The sequence below is a fragment of the Salvelinus alpinus genome, chromosome 31 (assembly GCF_045679555.1).
Source record: "Salvelinus alpinus chromosome 31, SLU_Salpinus.1, whole genome shotgun sequence".
Classification (NCBI taxonomy): Eukaryota; Metazoa; Chordata; class Actinopteri; order Salmoniformes; family Salmonidae; genus Salvelinus; species Salvelinus alpinus.
In genome coordinates, this window is record NC_092116.1 from 28,628,681 (window position 1) to 28,654,982 (window position 26,302).

Here is a 26,302-nt window from a genome sequence, read left to right on the forward strand (position 1 = left end):
TTCGAACTGCTCAACATCACAATTCCTTTTTTCACATCGAAACAAAACATCTCAATCTGATCTAGGATCAGGTCCCTCTGGGAGCTGCCTGAATATATTGGGCTTGTTGGAGACCACTGCCGAATCCTGACCAATCACCTTGAATCATAAATAACCACTCATGATTACTTGTAGATAAGTCAGTCAGCATTTACCCACAATCCATCACGGATCAAATCCTTGCTCTCGAACATGGCTATAGACTCTTGCCTGTATCTAGTTCCAGTGCCTCCGTCTTCAAGTCAACTGATAATATAATAATAATAATACTAATGTTTTTGTTGTAGTGCCACCTTGTGGCCACTGGATTGAATGACCAGCTGAACAAGCGTTTAACTTTCTCTGTATGGAGAAATGAACTGAACATTGGACTGGTTGTGACGAGGACTGACAGAAATATGCTATGAATATATCTGAACCATTGATTGTATACGCTAGTAATTTAGACCTTTTATATACAGTTGCTTGAAAGAAATGTAGGCTTCTTGGAAAAACACCAAATAAGGTATGATCACAACAGTATTTAAGTTGTGTACACAGTACATGCAGATGTCCTGATGGATCCTGTATTTTATACCCTTCTCATATGAAATATTATCATTTTATGTATAAAGAACTATCTTAAGAAATAACCTGTCTATAGCTTGTTCATCGAAGATAACCATATTAATTGTCAGTTGAAGCTAGAATCCTTATTTTGCTAGAATCCTTATTTTGCGCATTTTTTGTCAAAAGCTAAGGGACGGGCTTGGGAAAATGTAAGGACTCAAAACCATAGACAGAGCTATGTATATAAGGATGGACCATCCATGATATCAAATGTAATAGTTTTAACCATGTTGAGGCTATACACTGTTTGCATTTACATTGTTAACACACATTGAGTAAAAGAAGCTCATATTTTGGGTTCTGATGAAGTAAGATAGGTGAACTGAAGCTCATATTTTGGGCTCTGATGAAGTAAGATAGGTGAACTGAAGCTCATATTTTGGGTTCTGATGAAGTAAGATAGGTGAACTGAAGCTCATATTTTGGGCTCTGATGAAGTAAGATAGGTGAACTGAAGCTCATATTTTGGGTTCTGATGAAGTAAGATAGGTGAACTGAAGCTCATATTTTGGGCTCTGATGAAGTAAGATAGGTGAACTGAAGCTCATATTTTGGGCTCTGATGAAGTAAGATAGGTGAACTGAAGCTCATATTTTGGGCTCTGATGAAGTAAGATAGGTGAACTGAAGCTCATATTTTGGGCTCTGATGAAGTAAGATAGGTGAACTGAAGCTCATATACACATAGGTCATAGTGCATTCAGCAAGTATTCACACCCATTGACTTACTCCACATTTTGTTGTGTTACAAAGTTCAATTAAAATTGATTTGGAACTTTTTTTGTCTGTCAATGATCCACACAAAATACTCTATAATGTCAAAGTGGGAAGAAAAATGATAATATTTGTATGTTTAAATTTTTTTTATTTTTTTATCTTGATTTGATAAGTATTCAACCCTCTGAGTCAATACGTCAGAATCACCTTTGGCAGCGATTACAGTTCAAATAAAATTTAATTGTATTGGTCACACACACATGGTTAGCAGATGTTAATGCGAGTGTAGCGAAAATGCTTGTGCTTCTAGTTCCGACCATGCAGTAATATCTAACAAGTAATCTAACAATTTCACAACAACTACCTTATACACACAACTGTAAAGGAATGAATAAGAATATGTACATATAAATATATGGATAAGCGATGGCCGAACGGCATAGGCAAGATGCAGTAGATGGTATAGAATACAGTATATACATATGAGATGAGTAATGCAGGGTATGTAAACATTATATAAAGTGGCATTGTTTGAAGTGACACATTTATTACATCCAATTTTTTATTATTAAGTGGCTAGAGATTTGAGTCAGTATGTTGGCAGCAGCCACTCAATGTTAGTGATGGCTGTTTAACAGACCTTGAGATAGAAGCTGTTTTTCAGTCTCTCGGTCCCAGCTTTGATGCACCTGTACTGACCTCGCCTTCTGGATGATAGCGGGGTGAACAGGCAGTGGCTTGGGTGGTTGTCCATGATGATCTTTTTGGCCTTCCTGTGACATCGGGTGGTGTAGGTGTCTTGGAGGGCAGGTAGTTTACCCCCGGTGATGCGTTGTGCAGACCTCACTACCCTCTGGAGAGCCTTACGGTTGTGGGCGGACCAGTTGCCGTACCAGGCAGTGATACAGCCCGACAGGATGCTCTCGATTGTGCATATGTAAAAGTTTGTGATTGTTTTTGGTGACAAGCCAAATTTCTTCAGCCTCCTGAGGTTGAAGAGGCGCTGTTGCGCCTTCTTCACCACGCTGTCTATGTGGGTGGACCCTTTCAGTTTGTCTGTAATGTGTACGCCAAGGAACTTAAAACTTTCCACCTTCTCCACTACTGTCCCATCGATGTGGATAGGGGGGTCTGCTGTTTCCTGAAGTCCACGATCATCTCCTTTGTTTTGTTGACGTTGAGTGTGAGGTTATTTTCCTGACACCACACTCCGAGGGCCCTCACCTCCTCCCTGTTGGCTGTCTCGTCGTTGTTGGTAATCAAGCCTACCACTGTAGTGCCGTCTGCAAACTTGATGATTGAGTTGGAGGCGTGCATGGCCACGCAGTCGTGGGTGAACAAGGAGTACAGGAGAGGGCTGAGAACGCACCCTTGTGGGGCCCCAGTGTTGAGGATCAGCGGAGTGGAGATGTTGTTTCCTACCCTCACCACCCGGGGGCAGCCCGTCAGGAAGTCCAGGACCCAGTTGCACAGGGCGGGGTCGAGACCAGCTTAATGACGAGTTTGGAGGGTACTATGGTGTTAAATGCTGAGCTGTAGTCGATGAACAGCATTCTTACATAGGTATTCCTCTTGTCCAGATGGGTTAGGGCAGTGTGATTGCATCGTCTGTGGACCTATTGGGGCGGTAAGCAAATTGGAGTGGGTCTAGGGTGTCAGGTAGGGTGGAGGTGATATGATCCTTGACTAGTATCTCAGTTACCTTAGCTTTCTTGGGAACAGGAACAATGGCGGCCCGCTTGAAGCATGTGGGAACAGCAGACTGGAATAGGGATTGATTGAATATGTCCGTAAACACACCAGCCAGCTGGTCTGCGCATACTCCGAGGACGCACCTAGGAATGCCGTCTGGGCCGGCAGCCTCGCGAGGGTTAACACGGTTAAATGTTTTACTCACGTTAGCTGCGGTGAAGGAGAGCCCGCAGGTTTTGGTAACGGGCCGTGTCGGTGGCACTGTTCTGTCCTCAAAGCGAGCAAAGAAGCTGTTTAGTTTGTCTGGGAGCAAGACTTTGGGTTCTGCGACGGGTCTTTCTGCATAAGTCTCTAAGAGATTTGCACACCTGGATTTTACAATATTTGCACATTCTTTTTACAATTCTTCAAGCTCTGTCAAGTTGGTTGTTGATCATTGCTAGACAGCCATTTTCGAGTCATGCCATACATTTTCAAGACAATTTAAGTCAAAACTGTGACTAGGCCACTCAGGATCATTCAACTCCAGTGTATATTTGGCCTTGTGTTTTAGGTTATTGTCCTGCTGAAAGGTGAATTTGTCTCCCAGTGTCTGTTGGAAAGCAGACTGAACCAGATTTTCCCATAACATGATGCAGCCACCACCATGCTTGAAAACATGAAATGATACTCAGTGATGTGTTGGATTAACAGTTTATTCAGGACATAGCTCATTTAATTGCCACATTTTTTAGTTTTACTTTAGTGCCTCAATGCAAACAGGATGCATGTTTTAGAATATTTATTTGTTCATGTTTCCTTTTCACTGTCAATTAGGTTAGTATTGTGGAGTAACTACAATGCTGTTGATCCATCGTTAGTCTTCTGTCACAGCCATTAAACTCTGCTTTATAGTCACCATTGGCATCATGGTGCAATCCCTGAGCAGTTTCCTTCCTCTCCGGGCACTGAGTTAGGAATGACACCTGTATCTTTGTAGTGTCTGGGTGTATTATATTTTTACCCATCTACCAATAGGTGCCCTTCTTTGTGAGACATTAGAAAAACCTCCCTGGTCTTTATGGTTGAATTTCACTGCTCGACTGAGGGACCTTACAGATTAGTGTGTGTGTGGGTACAGATTGTTCAATAATGAATGACTCAGTCCATGCAATTTAAGCAAAAGTTACACTCCTGAACAAAAATAAATTAAACATACACTTTTTTATTTTACTGTTACAGTATATAAGGAAATCAGTCAATGGAAATAAGTTCATTGGTCCCTAATCTATGGATTTCACATGACTTGGAATACAGATATGCATCTGTTGGCCACATACCTTAAAGGTAGGGGAAAGGGTCAGAAAACAAGTCAGTATCTGGTGTGACCACCATTTGCCTCATGCAGCGCGACACATCTCCTTTGCATAGAGTTTATCAGGCTGTTGACTGGGGCCTGTTGTCCCACTCCTTTTCAGTGGCTGCGAGATGTTGCTAGATATCGGCGGGAAATTGGAACACGCTGTCGTACCCGTTGATCCAGGCCACACATGCTCGATGGGTGACATGTCTGGTGAGTATGCAGGCCATGGAAGAACTGGGACATTCTCAGCTTCCAGGAATTGTGTACAGATCCTTGAGACACGAGGCCGTGTATTATCATGCTGAAACGTGAGTTGATTGCAGCGGAGGAATGGCTCGACAATGAGCGTCAGGAACTCGTCACGGTATCTCTGTGCATTCAAATTGCCATCGATAAAGTGCAATTGTGTTTGTTGTCCGTAGCTTATGCCTGCCCATACCATAACCCCACCATCGGGCACTGTTCACATCAGCAAATCTGCTCGCCCACACGATGCCATACACATCTGCCCGGTAGTTGAAACCGGCATTCATCCGTGAAGAGCACACTTCTCCAGAGTGCCAGTGGCCATCAAAGGTGAGCCTTTAACCACTGAAGTCGGTTACGACCCTGGTGAGGACGACGAGCAGACGTTTTAGTTTACGAAGACACCTTCAGTTGTACAAACACAGTTTCATCAGCTGTCCGGGTGGCTGGTCTCTGACGATCCTGCAGGTGAAGAAGCCGGATGTGGGAGGTCCAAGGGCTGGTCATGAGGCCAGTTGGACATACTGCCAAATTCTCAAAAACTACATTGAGGTGGCTTATGGTAGAGAAATGAACATTCAATTCTCTGGCAAAAGCACAAGTGGACAATCCTGCAGTCAGCATGCCAGTTGCACGCCGCCTCAAAACGTGATACATCTGTGGCATTGTGTTGTGTGACAAACCTACACATTTTAGAGTGGCATTTTATTGCCCCCTGCACAAGGTGCACCTGTGTAGTGATAATGCGGTTGAAATCAGTTTCTTGATATGCCACACCTGTCAGGTGGATTATCATCTTGGCAAAGGAGAAATGTTCACTAACAGTTGTAAACACATGGAGAAATAAGCTTTTTGTGCGTATGGAACATTTCTGGGATTTATTTCATTTCACCTCATGAAACCAACACTTTACATGCGTGTATATTTTTGAGGCTTGCCATAACGAAAAGGGTTGAATACATATTGGTATGGCAACCCCCAAACGTCATTGAAGGGTAGGTAAACGCTATGCATCAGGATTAGACTAGTGAAGCTTTCCAGATCATCAAACCCAAGGTATTTTCAGCTAATATTCAAACACACACCTCTTCCTGCAACACACAGGAGACGGTAGTTGAGCTGTAGAATTATTGATTTTAATGGGCCAATAATAAATAGCAACAAAGCAACAAAAAACATTGTCAACAACATGACTAACTCAGTGCGTGTGACAGTTACAAGCATTACAAAAGACGGCACCCTTGACTCTGTCCTAGACAATGGCTGGGGGGGGGGGGGTCTAAACACATGCAAAAAAACGAAAAGAAAATGGTATTGGGGCGATGCGGCTCAAGTCTCCAGCCATCTCAATGTGAAGCAATGTGAGACAAAGGGAATAAGAGTTGTAGTTAGCAAGACAGACTGATGTTAGTCATATAACAGGTGAACTGGTTTTGCCAACTAATGCATTAAGATGACTGGACATCATAGATGACATCAGTTACAAGGAGAGAAAAGGGAAATTGGACCAAATTCTACCACCATCCTAGCCAGAGCCCAGAGTACCACTACTACCGTTGCTGTTGCACCCCTCCTGTAAGAAGTATTGGAGGGGACTGAAGTGAGGCTTGACCAGAGCCATAGACATACACGGCTCAGTAAACTCCATTAGAATTTAGAGGCTCTCTAATAGAACCGCCATGTTGGTTCCAAACATTCCAAAGACAATCACATTCTAATTAAAATGAACAGAATCTCATCTTGACTGCTGTTGTCATGGGAACATTTAGTAACAAAGTGGATGATTCTTTCCTATTTCACCTAGTTTGCCAGAATGTCTGTCTATGGCTCTGGAGGTTAGAGGTCAGGGTCCCCTTTAGTGAGCATGGGGTCTGCCACGTCCCCGGCCTCTCCCGCCCCCTGGTGGCCCTTCTACGCTACTGCGCGGGTTCTTGATGGTCTCGTCCACTGAGAGGATGAGGCAGGCGGCCTCGCTGGCGGCAGTCAGGGCGTTGATACGCACGATGGAGGGTTCCCACACACACGCCAAGTAGTTATCAGCTATATCCTCATTGTTCACGTCTACGCCGTACCACATACCACCCTAATAGGAGAGGGGGAGAGAGAGAGAGACAGAGGAGGTTAGTGTGTGGACCTCTCATAGGGGTTTAAGCAGTAAGCCTAATGAAGCAGACTAGATGAAAGTCAGCGAGAAGTGGGTGCAGGTGTATCTGCGACAGCAGAAAGTCAGATACTAGTGGTTTTTCAACAGCAAGGCTCAGATCAACATGGCAGCGTCAACATAGCTGCTATTGTTTATAAAAAAGTTGGTATAAATGTTAAAATAAACTTTTCTATATCCATCTATGACACTCAAACTGGAAACATAATATGGGTACAATTCATTGGTTATTGACAGGTGCCAAACAGCACTTTTGAACACAAGATTTTTGTAAAGTTCATGCAGTCAAGTCACAAGTCGGACAGTTTTTATCCCCATAAGAGTTAAACGTAGATTTCAATTTCGGCTCAGTACGTGGACCTCCTGTGTCTACACACACACACAAAAAAAAAATCGTAAAGATTTGCCATTTCACTTTTAAAATGTCTTAGCCTATCTTCTAATGTGGCATAAGCAGTCATGTTGTCAAACTACTTCAAAAGTCTCATGTAGGATCCCTGCGCACGGTACGCAGGGATGACGAAACGACAAGAGGCGATGTTAATTTTAAAGCCTCATTTTAGATATTTTTTCTGCTTATAATTTGCAAACATTTGGTAGACTATTTGTTAGTCAAATTGTCTACAATAGCTTCTCTTGTCATTACTTGACACTTAAAAGCCTTGCTCACCAGAATAGGGTAATATCGATAGAATGTTGATGATGCACTGAGCATTCTATCTATCTATCTTGACGACGGTCAAGTTCTTTCATTTCTGTTTAGGGACCAGGGAGACATCCAAATGATAGTTTGAACAGTTTTAAAAGAAATGGAAAGCTGTGAAAACGATCCAACATGTTTTCGGATAGTATTTCAGTTGGGTCTTGGATGCATATTGTGTGTGTTTGAAAATGAAACTGTCACCTTTTATAAAAATCGCATGTTTAGGCTACATAACAAAACCCTAAACGATCAATCACATTCTGTTAAGATGTTGAAAGAAATATTGTTTCATATTTCTCCACTCCTGTTCCCAAAACAGAATTAACATTTGGTCTAGAATTTTACGGAGATGAAAACTTAAATTCCGCAGGAGTTATTAAAATAGGCTACATGAGGCCTACAGTCAGTGTCCAGACGGCAAGATTATATTCCAACTACTAGACTGCTACACTAAAAAGACAAATTCTGGCATCCATACAGCGCTATTTGATGCAAAGAGAGAAAGTGTTGTGAAAAGACAGCCAGGGATTGTCATTCGTTAGGCCTGCACAAGTCTGTCACTCCTCTCTGCCTCGGCCAAGATGTCAGAGTTATCGTTCAACCACACCTCGTTTGAGCGTATTCAACAAGTTGAAGTCTATTGGTTCGTTCTTCATGCGGTAATGATCAAGTAATAGGTTCCAAAAAAACTTGAGGATTTTTCTAATTATTGTGACAGGCGCATGTTAACGGTATGGTGTTACCACATTGTTATATATATTTTTTTATTACTTACTTTCACCTCTACCCATAATGCAACACAAGGAAAAGGTGACCAACAACACTCAACATCTTGACAAAAGTGATCGGCTGGAACGCGCCCATTGTCTACCCACCTGTGTAGGCATGGTGTGTGTGTGTGTGTGTGTCTACCTGTGCGTGCTTGGCCCTCAGCTTGTTGAGTATGTTGGTGGCGTCAAAGCCTGCGTTGTCACACAGCTGTCTGGGGATAATCTCTAGAGCCTTAGCGTATGCTCCAATCAGCAGCTGCTGCTTGCCAGGAATGGTTCTGGAATAATCACGCAGATACTTTGAGAGTTCCATCTCGATCGCACCTCCGCCAGCCACGATGGAGTCATTCTGGAGAGGATGGAGGGAGAGGTTAATGAATGGTTCTGGAATAATCATAGATACTTTGAGAGTTCCATCTCTACTGCACCAGCTAGGATGGAAGAGAGGAGACGACAAGATGGAGCAGAGGAGACGATTTAGACTGTCGTTCTTATTTACATTGACGGCCTACCGGGGAACAGTGGGTTAACTGCCTTGTTCAGGGACAGAATGACAGATTTATACCTTGTCAGCTCGGGGATTCGTTACTGGCCCAACGCTCTAACCACTAGGTTACCGACTTCAATGACTGTTAGGGAACAGTGAAATGTGCTGGATAGGAGGACGCATTTAACTACACAGATACCTTGGGTTAGTTACCCAGCCCAAGCACTGATTAAATATCAGTTCACTGTAGAAGGATGGCATTGGTTTAAGTCAGAGTTGAGTAGGGGGAGGACTTGCCACAAAGACCATTTTAGCTTCAGGATGTGCCCTCAATCCAACACTATGATTTAGGTCCAGTGGCCTGCGGGTCAACCTACCTTGATGGCTCTGCGTACGATCATGATGGCGTCGTGTAGAGAGCGTTCCGTCTCCTCCATGAACTGCTCAGCTCCACCCCTCAGGATGATGGTACACGTATGGGAGCGAGGACAACCCTTGAAGAAGTTATACCTGGAGGAAGTGGGCACACATTTAAAAAACACAGACTAGAAAAATAACAATTTTAAAACTAGGCTTGGTGAAATTCTCCCAATCTTTGCAATACAATATTTTAGAACGACACTGCCAGGCCAGGGAAATGTTCCACTAGCCAGGGCCCGGTTTCCTGATATCGATGGAACTTAGGCTAGCGAGTGTTTTAACAAAGCATTGTTACAAAACGGCCGAAGATGTAACATGCGGTTCCCAAAACACGGCGCAACAAAAAACGTTTGCCAAGTGCGTTGTTAGAGCGCGTGTCGATAGGCCTACGGATAGAAAAAGGGCAGCGCAGTTTTCTCCATTCAAACATTAACAGGCCTCCCGAGAGGCGCAGCGGTCTAAGGCACCGCATCGCAGTGGTCTAAGGCACCGCATCAGTGGTCTAAGGCACCGCATCAGCGGTCTAAGGTACCGCATCGCAGCGGTCTAAGGCACCGCATCTCAGCGGTCTAAGGCACCGCATCAGTGGTCTAAGGCACTGCATCACAGTGCTTGAGGCATCACTCCAGACCCGGGTTCGATCCCAGGCTGTGTCATAACCGGCCATCCCATAGGGTTGCCCACAACTGGTCCAGCGTCATCCGGGTTAGGAGGGTTTGGCCGGGGGTAGGGGGTCTTACTTGGCTTATTGCACTCTAGTAACTCCTTGTGGCGGGCACATTGGTGCAGCTGTCTTCCGTGTTAAGTGGGCGGGTTTTAAGGAGTGCGGTTTGGCGGGTCATGTTTTGGAGGACGCATGACTCGACTGTCGCATCTCCCCGAGCCCGTTGGGGAGTTGGAGCAATGAGACAAGATTAAACTCGGATCGCAATTGGATATCATGAAATTGGAGAGAAGAGGGTGACATACAAAAACCTTACCATTATTCCACAATTACTGACGACAGATCAACTCCTAGTGAAATTATCACCGATATGGCTGCAAATATTAAGCCAGATTATTCTAGCCCAATGCTTAGCCTCCCTACAATAGGCCGAATGCACCAAATCATTGATTTAGCACATCCTGAAATATATTGAGTCAAATTAGACAGCCTACAACTGACAAAATATTAATTGAATTAACGTGAAATTGATTTCAATAGGTCTATGTAGTCCACTGTAGGTCTCTTAAGACAGTCCTCTTGGTTTTCATTTGAAGCACCATTTTATACTCTTCGCTTGTTTGCCAACTTTGTATTTGTAGTCAACTTTGTACTGGGCGGTCACAAAGACAAACATTTTTATTCTGTGTTTAGCGGAGATCTTCCGTTACAAAATGCGCAAGGACAAAAAAAAATATGTTTTTAATCTAACAGCACACTTAGCTGTTCTACAAGTGTCCCGAAGCAGTCTGCAAATAACAAACACACTGAAGAGTGTTCCTCCTAGGAGCCCTCACCTCTCTCCTCCAACCTGCACCTCTTCAAAGACTTCACAGCGCCCCAGGACATCGTCTGTCATGGAGCCAACACTGGTCTGGATGGAGCCCCCGCAGGCCTGGAGGACACATTACACAGAAACACACACCACATTAGGAACAATACACAGTTTGAAAATGTACAAACCAATAGAAGATACTATTGATAAGAATTACACTCTTGACAGCTGCTCTAAATTCAGACAAATGCTTGTGAACTTCTCGAATGAGAAACAGACATTTTCCATGGCTTGGAAGACTCTACAAATGAACACAACCCAGTTTTAAAATCCAATTATCTGACTGCGGTCCCCTACCATCATTGTCCTCTTGAGGTCCTCCTCCTGAACACGTCCGGCACAAAACAGATCCCGGTCAGCAAAGTACTGTGTGGCCACATCTCCAATGGGCAGCTTGGACAGAACCACCTTAAAAAGGAGCAACATGTCACATTTCAGACCCAACTTTTCAGACCCAACCCAGCTTTTAAAACAAAGATAAATTGGGAGTCTAGATTTACTATCGCTGTTGCGTTTTTTTGGGGGGGATAAGTTGAATTAATTACCTTTAAAAAAAAATCTGCTAGCATGAAAGTTAACATTGTCTAACCTTAGTCTCCGCTGCCAGCAAGCTAGCCTGCCGTAGTCACGGCAACCCGTTCAACCAACTGCCAGAGGACATGTAAACCAGGGAAAACATTGTCTAGCTACGTACCTTGGCTCCTGACTTGTAGATCTTCTCCAGCTTGTCATACAGGATGTTCCACTCTGCATCCACGATGGCCTGGTAGTCCTGGAGAGGAGACCCGAGGGGAAAAGGTGCTTAGACTTCACTCTCCCTTATTCATTTAAAAAGCATTGGTGTAGGGTACTGTAATGCCTATGGCTTAGTCAATAATACTCTTTATATTTCAGATGTATACAGGGACAGGGTGATTGAATGGAACGCCATCTTTAGAGTCTGGCGGTAGTGCTTAGCCCAAGACTCCAGATCACATATAATCACTGGAGACGTGGGTACGAATTACATCTCTCATATATATATATATTTTTTTAAGTAGGTCGAAACATCTGGCAATTGTCTTAGTCTCATATTCTTCATATTTAGACTGAGTGACAACAGCAGAGACGAAAATCATTAGTGATAATATAATAAGGCTCCTTTATGGATTGTTAAATTGATTGATCGATTACTAACCTCGACAGACTTGACGCGGACCTCTGCATTGTCCTTCTCGGCCTTCAGCTCCAGCTCTACATTGAGCAGAGCGATCTTGGGCTGGTCGTAACGTTTAGGCTGCATCTCAAACCCGGCGTAGGAGAACGTCTTCTTGAAGGCCACGCCAGCTACCAGGTGAGACTCCTGTAGAGGGAGGAGGGGTGGGAGAGTGGAGGGGAGAAGAGACAAGAGGGGGGGGGGGTAAAATTAGTCTCTTGTAGAGGGAGACAGACAAGACTGCAATAGGTGGTGGAATAAATGAAACCTTTTGAAAGGATCCAGACCACATGGTAGTGCACTAGAATCAATAATTTCCCTGTTTACACCAGACAGGACGCTGGGTTGTACCGTGTTTACACTGGGACAGGAGTAGACCATTTTTAAAAACCTGGAAGACCAGGCGTTTTGAATTTAGGCAATCACTGAACTAATCAATTAGCTCAGTTGGTCAGGTGTGTTGTCTAGTTGGAACAAAGTAGTTTACCCTGCTTTAGGTCCTATAATGAGATGGACCCTAGGTCCCAGCCCGACACCCCAAGATGGAGAGCCGTGTTAGTATATCGAGATTCAGCACTGTAGTCTCATCTCATTAAAACGACACCCACCATCTTCCCTCTCTCACACCCAGCCCCTAAGGTGCGCTAGGCTTTTACCTCCAGAGCTCCTCCCTGCACCTTCTTGATCCCGATCATCTTGAGAGGCAGCAGCTCATCGAGCATCATGACAGCCTCCACCACCATCTCACTGAAGAACTCCTTCTGACCTGGTGTTGAATTACAACATTAATACAAGCTGTATACTACAACCTTAACACCTCATGAATACCCGTACTCTCTGAAAAACTACCAGTCTTTAGGGTTGCATTATTTTGGCAACAAAAATTCCCAGAATCAGGAATAAGCAGGAAATCCATAATTGTTCAACCAGGATAAACAGTAAAAACAAAATAGGGGGGGATTTTGCCACCCTACGAATAGTAACAAATGCTGTAGATGAACGAATTGTAAGTCATTTGTAAAGCTAATTCCATCACCTTATGATTCTGTTGTTCAATCAAATCAAATAAAAACTGACCTGCGATCAGCTTGGAGTTCATGGCTGTGGCAGCACACTTCACCAAGAGTTCCCTCTGTTCTCTAGAGGGGGATAGAAGAGAGGGTGTAGACAGTGATCAGCTTGGAGTTCATGGCTGTGGCGTCACCAAGAGCTCCCTCTGTTCTCTAGAGGAAGACCACGGTTCAATCTGATGTCCAACGGAAACTTCTTCCCGCTTTATTCCATCCCCTTTGAAAGATCACACAGACTCCCAACTCACTTCTTGTCATCCTTCTTGACGGTGACAGAGATCTCTCGGATCTTCTTGACGGCCAGGTGCGTAGCGCTGCGGAAGGCTCTGATGATGGTCTGGGGGTGGAGACCCTCCTCCACGTACGGCTTCAACTGCTTCAGGAACTCTGCTGCCAACAGGGTTACAGACGTGGTACCGTCACCCACCTGGACAGAGAATAGAAAACAATGAATACAAATGGAGAGGGAACAGACTAACACTAGAACGAGAGGAGTCAGATGGGGGGCTAGAGCAGCCACACTTCCACAGAGACAGATGTACACAAACAAGACTCCACACAGACCTCGGCATCCTGGGAGCGTGCGATGTCCACCAGGGTCTTGGCAGCAGGGTGAACCACATCCAGCAGCTTCAGGATGGTCGCCCCGTCGTTGGAGATGGTGGCTTTACCTGAGGGAGACACCCCACACACATAGCTTCAGTATCATTGCAAAAACAAGTGTCCAACTACTGCAGGCCATGCTTCCCTCCCCCCTCTCCGACATCTCCTCCATCCCTCTCACCTCTGCCATCCACCATGAGTTTGTCCATGCCGCGAGGCCCAAGTGTGGTGCGGACGGCCTCAGCGATGACCTGGCAGGCATTGATGTTGCTGATCAGCTGAGGGACGCCCTGAGACGTATCTGTCCCCTCCTTAAGCAGGATAACCGGTGTGGGCTACAGGGAGAGGAGGAAAGGATCGAATTGAGAGATGAGCAAGACATCCTTCAGCTCAGCAAGATGTTGGCTGGAGACAGACATCGACATTACAGTCACTATGCAGACAAGTTGGGCCCTGGTTAAGAGTGGGAAGGATGGAGAGGTAGGGTACTATGATTTCCGCGGGGGAACTGTTCTGAAGCACAGATCGGATTTTTTAAAAACCAAAATCTGGGTCAATTGGTGCAGGCTTTTGTTAGTGACCAGATAAAAAATATTTAAAAAAGGTATAAATATAAAATATGTATAAAAATATATTTCCCCCAGTTTCACACTAGCAATGCCTCCAAACCTTCTCAATGAGCTAGCTCACCTGACCTGTGTTGATTGACATATTGCTGGTCCAATCACAGGGCCAAGTGTGCATTTCACCAGCCAATCTAGCAAAGTTTTTTTTGAACATGCAATACTGTCTCAGGTGGCTGGAGGGTAATACACGCAGATTGTGCACAAAATAATTTACTAATTTCAAGACATCAGATAATTTCAAGACATCAGTCTCAAGTCCAGAGTTTTGAGGCTCCATGTCATTTTTATTTTCTATCAAGTATAGTCTCAAGACATAAAAATTCGTGACTCGAACCCAAGGCATGACTCCACACATTTGGCTTTAAGCGCAGTGTTTGATGAAATAATTAAGACAAATGCTGGCCATCACAGATGCTCCTGAAGTTGCCGATAATAAGAGACAACAGCAGTCTGCAACCATTTTCACGTGGAGTGCCAGTTTACAGTGACCTGCGTGCTAGTTATGATTTTCCAAATGCACATTTGTGAAACAGTTTAATTTAAATAATGTTTTTGTATCTCAGAATAGTAGTAATGAGTAGGATTGTATTCTCACGTGCAAACTTGTTTTTAATAACGCTTTAGCCATCTGCCTCCCCAATTAACTAGTTACAAATTCTAACATGTATTATGTAAAAGATCCGTTTCTGGACGATGAAGCATGCTGCTTGTCAAAATGACCGAGGGGCGCAGATTGTTTCATTTGATTAAGGCCAAGCAAGGGCGCTCCCCTCTCCCCACTTTTGCTCGATAACGTGACGAGCCTTACCCCAGTTCAACGTAAAATAACGTATTCAGTGTCTAAGGGGCTAGCCTTCCAATATTTGTCATTAACAGACAATCAAAACATGCTTAGATGGGCCCATATGGGAAATATAACCCGCTAACTAGCCTAGCATAGCTGGAAGGTTCTCGACTGTTCTAACAATCTGATGCGCCACAACGCTGTCAAGACCGACAACCACTCCTTGCTAGCTACTACTGTAGATAGTAGCGTTAGCACATGGTTAGAAGGGATCCACTTTGTCAAGTTATTTTTTGCATTGCAACTAACCCGTTTATCCTAACCCGCTGCGTAAATTCTACCCCATTACGAGAATTCAAATCTGGCGTTAAATTGGACAAAAACTGGATCCTTCAAACCGTGACAGACAACCACACCTTGCTAGCTAGTAACGTTAGCACAAGTTGACAAAGCCATTACGTAGCTATTTTACTTAACCAGACGCGATGACTACTACGAAACAATATACATGGGTTCACACTTAACTATAAACCCCATGTCAGCATATTACTAATGTACATAGCTAACCCCACGCCCCCCCAAAAAATTAACTAACCGTACAGGACCGTCGCTAACTAGTAACAATACCGGTATGTTCATATGATGCGAAGTGATGCTACTTGTTAGCATCGTGATAACGGTGGACTTTATAACGTATTTTATTAGAAAAATAATGAGTCAATCTGGATAGAAAGAGCATACATTTTACAATACATGCAAATTGGGAACACATATACACGGATAATTTGACGGATGCGGGTGGATTTTGTCTGAATGAGCGAAGCATGAACGGCTACTCACCATCATCTTTACAATTCTTTTGAGAGAAACGGCACCGGTGTTCTATCCCACAATGCAGTTCGGCTATGAGCTTCTCTTCCTGTTTAATATAGCGTTTTAGATGTATCTATTTTTAGCAGGGGTAACTTTGTACTTGTCATTGGGACACGCTTTAGAATTGGAACACGATTAAATTGAACTATTTTGACGTTGACGAATTGTATATTTCCAGTCCCAATTCAATAACATTCTTTGCAATTTCTCTTGATATCGGCTTTATCTTGTTGAGTGCACTCTGTCACATCAGTCCCAAGCCGTTGCAGGTATTTCATGAGTCGACTGTTAAAAATGTAATGTCTTTCAATTCAGTTCATACAATAAATGATCATCCTAGAACATCATATACAAAATAATGATACTTTTCCCCTTTCATCTGTGCTATTACTAATTGTAGCTGTTTCCACACATGCAGTTTCTGCACATCTATTTCCATTATCATTACTCTGTACCTAATAGAACTTGGGGCCGCAGTGGAGAGGTTGCTAGATGTCCACATCGAAGTTCCTCGATGTCCACATTACTGAGGACTTAACGTGGACCTCTCACACCAGCACAGTCGTGAAGAAGGCACGGCATTGCCTCTTCTCCCTCAGAAGGCTGAAACGATTTGGGATGGCCACTCAGATCCTTAGGAACTTCTACAGCTGCACCATCGAGAGCATCCTGACTGGTTGTATCACCATATGGTAAGGCAACTGCACCGCCCTTCGACCGGAAGACCCTACAGCGGGTGGTGCGGACGGCCCAGTGCATCACTGGGGATGAGCTCCCAGCCATCCAGGACGTACATGCCAGGTGGTGTCTGAGAAAAGCCTGAACAATTGCCAAAAACTCCAGCCACCTGAGACATGGACTGTTCTCCATGCTACCGTACCGGCGCATCAACGCTCAGACCAACAGACTCCTAAGCAGCTTCTATCCCCTGGCCATAAGATGGTTAAACGGCTGACGTCTACTGCTTCACCTCACACCTACACTGCTGCTAAAATTAGTATTGATTTAGTATTGACTATGCTGTCGTTCATTGATTATTGCCTTTACCATTAGTATCTATTTATCCTGCTACTATTCACTGTTAGTCCTGTTTACATGTACATCTATCTATAGTGCCTTCAGAATGTCTTTACATCCCTTTACTTTTTCCACATTTTGTTGTTTTACAGCCTGAGTTTTAACCGTATTAAAAATTCAGACCTACACACATTAACCCATAATGTCAAAGTGGAACTAGGTTTGTCGAAATGTTCAACTCCTTTGTTATGGCAAGCCTAAATAAGTTCAGGAGTAAACATTTTCTTAACATGTGTCACTGCAACTGGATCCTGGACTTCCTGACGTGCCGCCCCCAGGTGGCGAGGATAAGGCCACAACCCATCCACCACGCTGACCCTCAAAATGGGGGCCCCTCAGGGGTGCGTGCTTAGTCCCCTCCTGTGCTCCCTGTTGACCCAAGACTGCGTGGCCATGCACGGCTCCAACGCCATCAATAAGTTTGCTGACAACACGACGGTGGTAGGCCTGATCACCAACGACGATGAGACAGCCTACAGGGAGGACGTCAGTGATCTGGCAGTGTGGTGCCAGGACAATAACCTCCCCCTCAACGTCACCAAGTTAAAAGAGTTGATCGTGGTCTGCAGATGAAGGGCACGCCCCCATCCACCTTGACGGGGCTGTAGTGAAGCGGGTCGAGAGCTTCAAGTTCAGCTGCACCATTGAGAGCATCTTGACTGGCTGAATCACTGCTTGGTATGGCAACTGCTTGGCATCCGACCGCAAGGCGCTACAGAGGGTAGTGCGTACGGCCCAGTACATCACTGGGGCTGAGCTCCCTGCCATCCAGGACCTCTATACCAGGCGGTGTTAGAGAAAGGACCTAAAAATTGTCTAAGACTCCAGCCACCCAAGTCATTGCCTGTTCTCTCTGCTACCACACGGCACGTGGTACCGATACACCAAGTCTGGAACCAACAGGACCCTGAACAGCTTCTACCTCTAAGCCGTAAGACTGCTAAATAGTCTTATGGCTTGGGGGTACCCAGACTATCTGCATTCAGAAGAAATTAATATACACAATATATAAAAAACCAGCTCCTCCCTTGTCAGAGATTGACTATTTGTTGCTTTCCCACCATCTAAGATTCCCTAAAAACACGCCACTAAAAGTAATGTTAACTGACTGATATTATCGCATAGGACAAAACGTATAAGATATCCTAAGCATGTGTTGACTTCAGACCTTATTTTCAACGTTTATCCCAAAACCCTATTCTTTCCCCATTCATTTTTCCAACAGGGATGGCTGAACGAACCAGAGGTAACTAATTTCCGGGGTTTAGGACTACAAGCTCTCGAGCTCTATTGCGTTCCCACCAGAGTATGTGGGAGGAGTTGAGCTCCGCTAAAAACCGATTCATGCTTACAGGGGGAAAAAACTGCCGCTCCAAATTCGCTCCATTCATTAAAATCACAATTTAACCAACACCCATCTATTTTTGTGACTACCTGGACCTACCAATTGGTTTTTAAGTATTGAAACCAAACCATCTGGATTTTAATGAAAAGTATTTGAATAAATATGAAAAGGTGAATGTAAGAAGTGAACATCATTTCAAATAGGCTACATGTCGAATTAAACAGCATATAAACACTCTAAATAGGTCACGAGCCAGACAGGAAGCGTAAAAGGAACAAAAATTAATTATTTAGGGTATATTATTTATATTATTTCAAGGATATAGCCTACAAATACACTGTGAAGCGAGTGCGACACAACAGTATTTAAACAACATTTTGTTGTATTAAATCATTATAGTCTACAAATTGCGCATATAGGCTGTGACTTGCTTAGAATTTAAAAACAATCACGAAAAATGCCTAATGTACTTTTTCCCGGACACCCACACGTACTAATTACATTTCGAATGCTTAGCAGGACAGAAAAATTGTCCAATTCACACACTTATCAAGAGAACATCCCTGGTCATCCCTACTGCCTCTGATCTGGTGGACTCACTAAACACAGAACATCCCTGGTCATCCCTACTTCCTCTGATCTGGTGGACTCACTAAACAGAGAACATCCCTGGTCATCCCTACTTCCTCTGATCTAGTGGACTCACTAAACACACATGCTTCCTTTGTAAATTATGTCAGCCCAACCTCACGTTCAATTCGTGCATATATGTACATCATATATAACAGCAGATTTCGTGCGTATTTTTTACACCCTAATTCATTTACATTTAAGTCATTTAGCAGACGCTCTTATCCAGAGCGACTTACAAGTTGGTGCATTCACCTTATGATGTCCAGTGGAACAACCACTTTACAATAGTGCATCTAACTCTAAGGGGGGGGGGGGGGGTTAGAAGGATTACTTTATCCTATCCTAGGTATTCCTTAAAGAGGTGGGGTTTCAGGTGTCTCCGGAAGGTGGTGATTGATTCCGCTGACCTGGCGTCGTGGGGGAGTTTGTTCCACCATTGGGGTGCCAGAGCAGCGAACAGTTTTGACTGGGCTGAGCGGGAGCTGTACTTCCTCAGAGGTAGGGAGGCGAGCAGGCCAGAGGTGGATGAACGCAGTGCCCTTGTTTGGGTGTAGGGCAACTAATTCATGAGTTAATGCTTGGAGTCGTCACAGATCGTGTGACATAAAACACTACCTTTCTTTCTTTACATTAAATTACATTTATGACAGTGTTATGTGTCCTTATTAAGAATGTAAGAATTTAATTACAACATTGAAGTTAAACCCTGTACAAACTATGGATATTGGAGTTCTCGGGAAATGCCCCGTACGTGTTACTATGCCTACGTGTTTCACCGTGAAAACAGTTGTCATGGGCACACAAATCCAAAGTAATGTAGGCCTGTGCCATTGCAAAATCGAATGCTTCTCACCGAACGTTAAAACCTCTTACAATGAAAATAGGCAATTTATCAGCCTACTGTCATTAGAGTATAGTCTACTTGTTGGATGAATTGGATGCGCACTGGTGTCTAGCTGTAGGCTAGTTGTCTAGTGATATTGTCCACCATCATCAGCCGATCCAAGAAATAAAACTAATATTGACAGAAAATAATAAAGCTAAACTAACGGTCTACTACTTCTGGCTACGGATGGCACCGAGAACACCAGTTCTCGCGTGCACCTGGAAAAAACAACGCAATGAGCGCTCTTAAACAGCTGACTGACAAAAGCAAATGATGATAAATCAACTGATAAATCTAATGCGTTGGCTATCAAGGACAGGGACGCATGGAAAACAAATGGCAAAAATTTATAAATACAAAGGAAAATCTATGCTTAAACATATTTACCACTATTTTAAACTTGAAACATATAGAATGCTTAAATTAGAGACCCCCCCAAAGCTTTTTTTTTGCATTTAGGGGCTCCCCCGTAATTCACACCTTCGATGAAGGCCTTGTCTGCGTTAGCATTGGACCCAACACACAACTTTCGACATGGGAAACAAAATGCAGCATCTGCAGTAACCGAGTATTCCAGCCACTATCTTCTTATGAACCAGTTGCTATTAAATGTAAGTTTTTGTACAGAGAACCTGTGGCTAGGGTAGGATTCTAGGCTAACCTGGTCTAGCTCCTCTGTTCCAAGATCATCAGGAACAGTCGGAGGTGGAGGCGGCTATGGAGCCATTATCCTGGCGGCGCTTTTGGAAGGGTGGGTAGACTCTGCACACCGAGCTAGCTGGAGCTCGGCAGTGTCATCGCTGTTGGGCCTGGTGGCGGTCTGTGGTTTGATGCTGCTGCTCATCGCTCTCCTAATCGTTTTGGTGAAGCCCATTTCTGATATCCACCGTGGTAGATTAACTGGTTTGAGCTAGCTAAATAGGCTAAGGCTAATAACACTAGCACCTTTTACAACTAGCTAGCTAAGAGTGAAGCAGCTTCAACGGTATACTTGACCCCGCTCTAATAAATCGAAATAAAATATTACAGGCGTAGGAGTATCATGTTATTCACTTAGCCTACCACAGAGATGAGAAGTGTTTTTCCCCCAAAGGAAAATACCTAACCACCTAGTGGCTTTCCATAGCCCCCCTACACACACCGCAGCGCGCCCTGTCACGTTGAAACAGTGCAGCGGAGAAAGATTTTTTTATGTGCCAACCTGTCACTCAATCATTAAAACTTTGTTGCTATTTTTATATAGGGACATAAAACTACAACTGAGGGAGCTATAGTTTGATCTGAGGCGGCTAAGCCCCCTCGTCCAGCCAGGCTCGCCCCAGGACCTTTGTCTGCAGTGTGAGAGGCCTGACAAGGAGGCCATAGATGGATTCTTCTCCCGCGTCATTCTTGGGGGTGTCTGAAGCCAAGTGGGTGACTGAAGTCTGCTTTATTGAAGCGGGGTACATGGGTCCCCCTCCTCTTCCGCTCCCCTCCTTTTCTGGAATTGTATTTAATATAAATGTATCAATAAGCCTGACTGTTCTGTCATCACCCTGAGAGACATTCCAAATTAAAACGACCAGATATTACTGTTTCTAATGAAGGTACATTTTCAACAGACCTGTGAATTTCCTGCAATACTCTGTACTCATCATTCAAATCCAATCAAACTTTATTTACATACAATGTTTTATGACAATCTATGATAGATCTATTCATCTGAGAGACACAGTATGAATGGTCTGGAGTTGCTCTCTCATAAGAGTGTTGTCCACATCCTGTCTTTTTATTCCCATCTTCTGACTGAAGATTTTCTTTCTTCTGTCTGTTTCTCTCTCTTTGTGGATATTATCCATATGCTTCAGCAGATGAGTCTTCTGAGTGAATCTTTTACCACAGACTGAGCAGCCATGTTGTTTCTCTCCTGTGTGAGTCAGTATGTGCAAGTTCAGGTTTCCCTTCCGATTGAACATTTTCCCACAGTCACCACAGCTAAATGGTTTCTCTCCTCTATGAATGCGTATATGTTTAGTTAGGTGCTCCTTGCGATTGAAGCTTTTCCCACAGTCACCACAGCTAAAGGGTTTCTCTCCTGTGTGAGTCTGTCTATGTTTAGTTAGGTGCTCCTTGCGATTGAAGGTTTTCCCACAGTCACCACAGCTAAATGGTTTCTCTCCTGTGTGAATACTCATGTGCCTGGACAGATGTCCTTTTTGTTTGAAGGTCTTGCCACAAAAGGGGCAGGTGCAGGGTTTCCCACTGTGACAGAGTTGGACATGGGCCTTCAGTTTACAGGTGGAGTTGTAGCGTTCACTTAGGCTCTTCTTGGCGAGAGTCACATGCCTCTGCAGGTCAGCTTCCAGAGCTTTTCCGGACATGATGCTGGGCTTGGAACGGTGTTTCTCCATTGGTCGATTGAGATCCAAAGGTGGGCTGGGATCCAATAGTGGACTGTTGTAAAGTCCTACTGGGTCAATTCTTACAGCTGAGCTGTGGCTTGATGTATTGTTTTGATTATCTGGAGGGTCACAGTGAATGTCGAGACCCTTTAGGTGGGCCACAGTGCCAAAAGAGGTGAGATACATTGGTTTAGGTTCACTCTCTCTGTTCTCCACAGTCTGGGTTTGGGGAAGAGTCAAGAACCAAAGATGGTCCTCCTGATCACATTCACTTTTCACAGAAGTTGAAGGGAATATGGAGTGTTTAGTATGAAAGAGCCCTTGAAGCTGCTCTTCCTCCTGACTGGTTCTCAGTTCCTCCTGTTCCTCTTTAATCTGTATGGTCTCTGGGTCCTCCTGCCCCAGACTGGGGCTCCACTCCTGCTCACAGTGCTGCTGCTCAGGGGGAACCTCCTCTTCAGAGACAGAGAGCTGCAGGGAGTCTGGAGGGAAGGAGAGGAGGAGCAGAGGTTACCTAGACAGCCGTTAGACAAGTAAGTATTTCACTGTTAGTCTACACCGGTTGTTTACTAAACATGTGGCATAACATTTGATCTGAGGGTTCGGGTCAATTTGAAATTAAGCCTGTAAATTCAATATAAAGTAAACTCAAATTCGAATCCAATAACAACAAAAATATGTATATTTTAAATGAACTCTTAATACATTAAAAAGCTATTTATTTCTAAACTTTGTCAATTCATTGATTATAAATTAAAATAACTTCCTGGTTTTCGTGACAAAGACTATGTTTTTACCCATGTATGGTAAACGTTAAAAAAACGTACAATTGTTGAAATGGTGATCACTGTTAGCCTAAACAGTGTGGAGTGTATTAATTGAGTAGAACTATAGCTAGCTATCAGCAGCGCTACATACTAACCTATTTTACATAGCGTTATCTCAGGTGTGATCCGCAGCAGTCTCCGTAGCCGATCATTCTCCTCCTGGTACTCCACTAGCGTTTTCTCAACTGCCCCGAAAATCTCTACTGCAGCCGCCATTAAACGCGCATTTAAAAACACTCGCAACAACTGTAGTTTTGACATTTTTCAGTCGACTGAGAGTTGGGAATTCAGCTACTATGGCTTCGTCAACGAAGAAAGAATGGCTGTCACAAACAAACCATACCCGCTGACAATTTCTTGTGCTGCGTTCATAACCTTCTTCTTTGCTGATGTTTATTGGCGGACTACACTCATAAGGGGTATTGCCGCCACCTACTGTACGGGGTAATACAAAAAAATACCCCCCCCAAATTTTTTTTTGTGGATGAACAAATCATACTAAATTACCAACAATAAATAAATAAACACGGACCAAATTCACGCCACTACCCTGAATGTCAAACAAAAACGGTACTATTCAAATCCCTACACCTGGAAGGGGGGGGGGAACTTCTTAATTCAGTACGCCCTGTAATATTTTAGCTGTAAAGTCCTGGAGATCCAGAAATATATTTGCCCCTTGACAATGATGTCTAGCTTCTTTGATTTATTTTATTAGTTTGACTCGTGCAATTTATCACTTTCGTTATAAAACGCAACAAAGTCCACTTTCTTCACTATTAGTATTGCGGGATCCTTCTCCTGCATGGCATTCACTGCAGACTCTGGGGCCATCCATTACCATCTCCACTCTACTCACTCCTTCAGCTATTTTCACTGCCTCCACATAGGAGCCCTGCTGGGTGGCCCTGATCCTAGCTAATGCGACCTCTTTCATCCGTACAGGGCACTCGTCACAATTACAACAACATGCTTCATCTGACTCTTCAGCTACTACACATTTATTCCTTCTACAAACACTTGCCACGTGTCCTAACTTTTTACAATTGTAACACTTCTGTCTCACCGCATATCTCACATAACCAAGTTTACATAAATTGGGAGAACCACTTCACCAAACGACAGTAAAACCGACAGGTTTTGCTCCTTCCTTCCGTCTATCATTCGATTCAATCGACGTGCGTCTACCACTCCTGGGCCCTCATTTATCAATGTTGCGGACGAACAGAAATGTTCATAAACTATGCATGCGATCATTTCTAAGCAAAGTGTGGGATTTATCCATTTGTACTTATACTTGAGAATGTGCGTAAATGTAAGCACACCTCTGACCATGCGTAAGCACAGCACCTTGTGGGTGAAAAGTCAAACTGCTAACGAAATACCATCCTTCACCTGGAGAAAGGTTTGACATACTGGACCAAATCATAAACTATGAAGAAAAACGAGAATACTTTAATAGTTTATTCATGTAGTTCTTTTATAGACACTTAATCTACTAATAGTTTTCTCAGGGTGCTATCGATATCATAAACATGAAACCATTTAAGCCTAATTGAATAATAAAGTCAATTAGAAAGAGAGTGGAATATATAAGGTTGGAGGCAGTTTAGTTAAACCAGTTAAATAATATCAAAGGCAACATCGAGGCATTGTGACTTGTCCAAAATGACAAATCTTGCATTGCTGGAGGATGTGGCACAAGCTGCATTACACAGGGAGCATGTTTTCAATGAGTATGCAGATTTTTTGGGCTGTGAGCGACGCATGGTTTATTAGTAGATTTCGTTTTCCAAGGCATATTTTATTGTATCTCTGCAACCAACTCTTAGAACTATTAGAAAGGGAGACGAAACGCACCAATGCCATCCCAGTGCGTACCCAGGTCCTCTCCACAACGGGATTTCTGGCCACTGGAACATTCCAACGGGAGATTGGTCTGGCATTTCACAACCAACCAGGAGCCGAATATTGCCTGCAGTCCTTCATGGCATAATTTCATTGACCCCCACAATACATACAGGTTCCGTACACTGCTGTGCAACAGGCCAGAGTGAAAAGGGATTTCCATACCATAGCTGGATTTCCCAATGTCATTGGAGCAATTGACTGCACCCACATCGCAGTAAAAGCACTGTCATTGAACAAATTCAACTTCAACAGAAAAGGTTTCCACTCTGTCAATGTGCAGGTCATCTGTGATTCACATTTGGCTTTGTGATTCATTCATTGTGCAGAACAGTTCAGTCAGGCCTTAACCTCCAGGAAGGAGCTGTTGAGGACAGATGGCTTATTGGTAAGTGACTTATGTTTTATTTTCCATGTTAGACCTCTACTGGGAAACAATATCTGAATGTTGTGTTCATAACTGCAGGAGACCTGGGCTACCCATTAAAAACATGGCTGATGACTCCCCTCACAAACCCCTCAAACCAACAAGAGGCAAGGTACAACCAAGCCCACGCACGCACAAGATCAACAGTGGAGCGCACCATAGGCCTGCTGAAAGGGCGTTGTGCTCTGGGACAGGAGGCACACTGCAATACCAGCCTAGCAAGGTTGGCCTCTGAAATGACATTCCTTCAAATGCCATTACGTGAATGTAATACAATGTGTAAATTCCTTTTTAGGTTTGCTACATCGTCAAGGCTTGCAGTGTGCTCCATGACATTGCAATCAAAAATGGCATTCCACTGAATGATCCACACAGGGAGTGTTTCCCACCACCCACAGCTCTGGCACTGAGGACAAGAGTCAATATCATACATAGGTATCTGTTCTTCCAAATATTGTAATCAAATCGACAAGGAAAACACATTTATATTGCACCAGAATTTATTGTCTCACATGTTTGACACAATCATCAAGTTCTTTCAATGATTGATTTATCTCTCTCAGGCCGTTGCGTACATCCTCCAGTTGCTGTTTGAGTCCAATAATTGATGTGTTGATTTCTTCTTGTTGTTTCAGGACTGACTGCGTCAGTCAAAACATGCGGGGCGGCTGAAGCGCTCGACCAAAGAGGACACCCTTCTGGTAGGCCTGGGGATGAGGGGTCAGAGGACACCCTTCTGGTAGGCCTGGGAATGAGGGGTCAGAGGACACCCTTCTGGTAGGCCTGGGAATGAGGGGTCAGGGGACACCCTTCTGGTAGGCCTGGGGATGAGGGGTCAGAGGACACCCTTCTGGTAGGCCTGGGGATGAGGGGTCAGAGGACACCCTTCTGGTAGGCCTGGGAATGAGGGGTCAGAGGACACCCTTCTGGTAGGCCTGGGAATG

General features: G+C 44.0%; 3 protein-coding genes across 3 annotated transcripts in view; 1 reads left to right on the forward strand and 2 right to left on the reverse strand.

Moving 5' to 3' along the window:
- Positions 1 to 1,426, forward strand: part of hspa12b (heat shock protein 12B) — a 48,204-nt gene extending 46,778 nt beyond the window's left edge. Inside the window, exon 16 of the mRNA XM_071378255.1 lies at positions 1 to 1,426. This exon is cut by the window's left edge and continues 408 nt beyond it. The gene's annotated coding sequence lies outside the window, so the exon portion shown is untranslated.
- A 4,332-nt stretch (positions 1,427 to 5,758) lies between these two features.
- cct7 (chaperonin containing TCP1, subunit 7 (eta)) lies at positions 5,759 to 15,933 on the reverse strand. The gene is made up of 13 exons (XM_071379148.1): positions 15,842 to 15,933; positions 13,773 to 13,926; positions 13,553 to 13,659; positions 13,237 to 13,415; positions 12,996 to 13,057; positions 12,575 to 12,684; positions 11,901 to 12,065; positions 11,418 to 11,495; positions 11,021 to 11,131; positions 10,686 to 10,783; positions 9,143 to 9,275; positions 8,421 to 8,627; positions 5,759 to 6,727 (listed from the first exon to the last, which is right to left on the reverse strand). The coding sequence occupies exons 1-13, from the start codon at positions 15,845 to 15,847 to the stop codon at positions 6,500 to 6,502; spliced, it is 1,638 nt and encodes a 545-aa protein (XP_071235249.1). The 5' UTR covers positions 15,848 to 15,933; the 3' UTR covers positions 5,759 to 6,499.
- Positions 15,934 to 21,451: 5,518 nt separating this feature from the next.
- Positions 21,452 to 23,429, reverse strand: LOC139561447 (zinc finger protein 287-like). Its single transcript, XM_071378547.1, has 2 exons — positions 23,119 to 23,429; positions 21,452 to 22,678 (listed from the first exon to the last, which is right to left on the reverse strand). Exons 1-2 carry the CDS (start codon positions 23,282 to 23,284, stop codon positions 21,513 to 21,515), a joined length of 1,332 nt encoding a protein of 443 aa, XP_071234648.1. The 5' UTR covers positions 23,285 to 23,429; the 3' UTR covers positions 21,452 to 21,512.
- Positions 23,430 to 26,302: the final 2,873 nt, after the last annotated feature.

Excerpts from the sequence above, each read along its gene's own strand:
- cct7 (XM_071379148.1), bottom strand. Across the intron at positions 11,132-11,417 it reads TCTACAAGTCAGGAGCCAAG|GTGGTTCTGTCCAAGCTGCC; the intron begins GTACGTAGCTAG and ends CTCCTTTTTAAG. Across the intron at positions 6,728-8,420 it reads TGAGGGCCAAGCACGCACAG|GGTGGTATGTGGTACGGCGT; the intron begins GTAGACACACAC and ends CTCTCCTATTAG.
- LOC139561447 (XM_071378547.1), bottom strand. The coding sequence starts at position 23,284 with ATGTCAAAACTACAGTTGTTGCGAGTGTTTTTAAATGCGCGTTTAATG. Across the intron at positions 22,679-23,118 it reads GATAACGCTATGTAAAATAG|ACTCCCTGCAGCTCTCTGTC; the intron begins GTTAGTATGTAG and ends CCTTCCCTCCAG.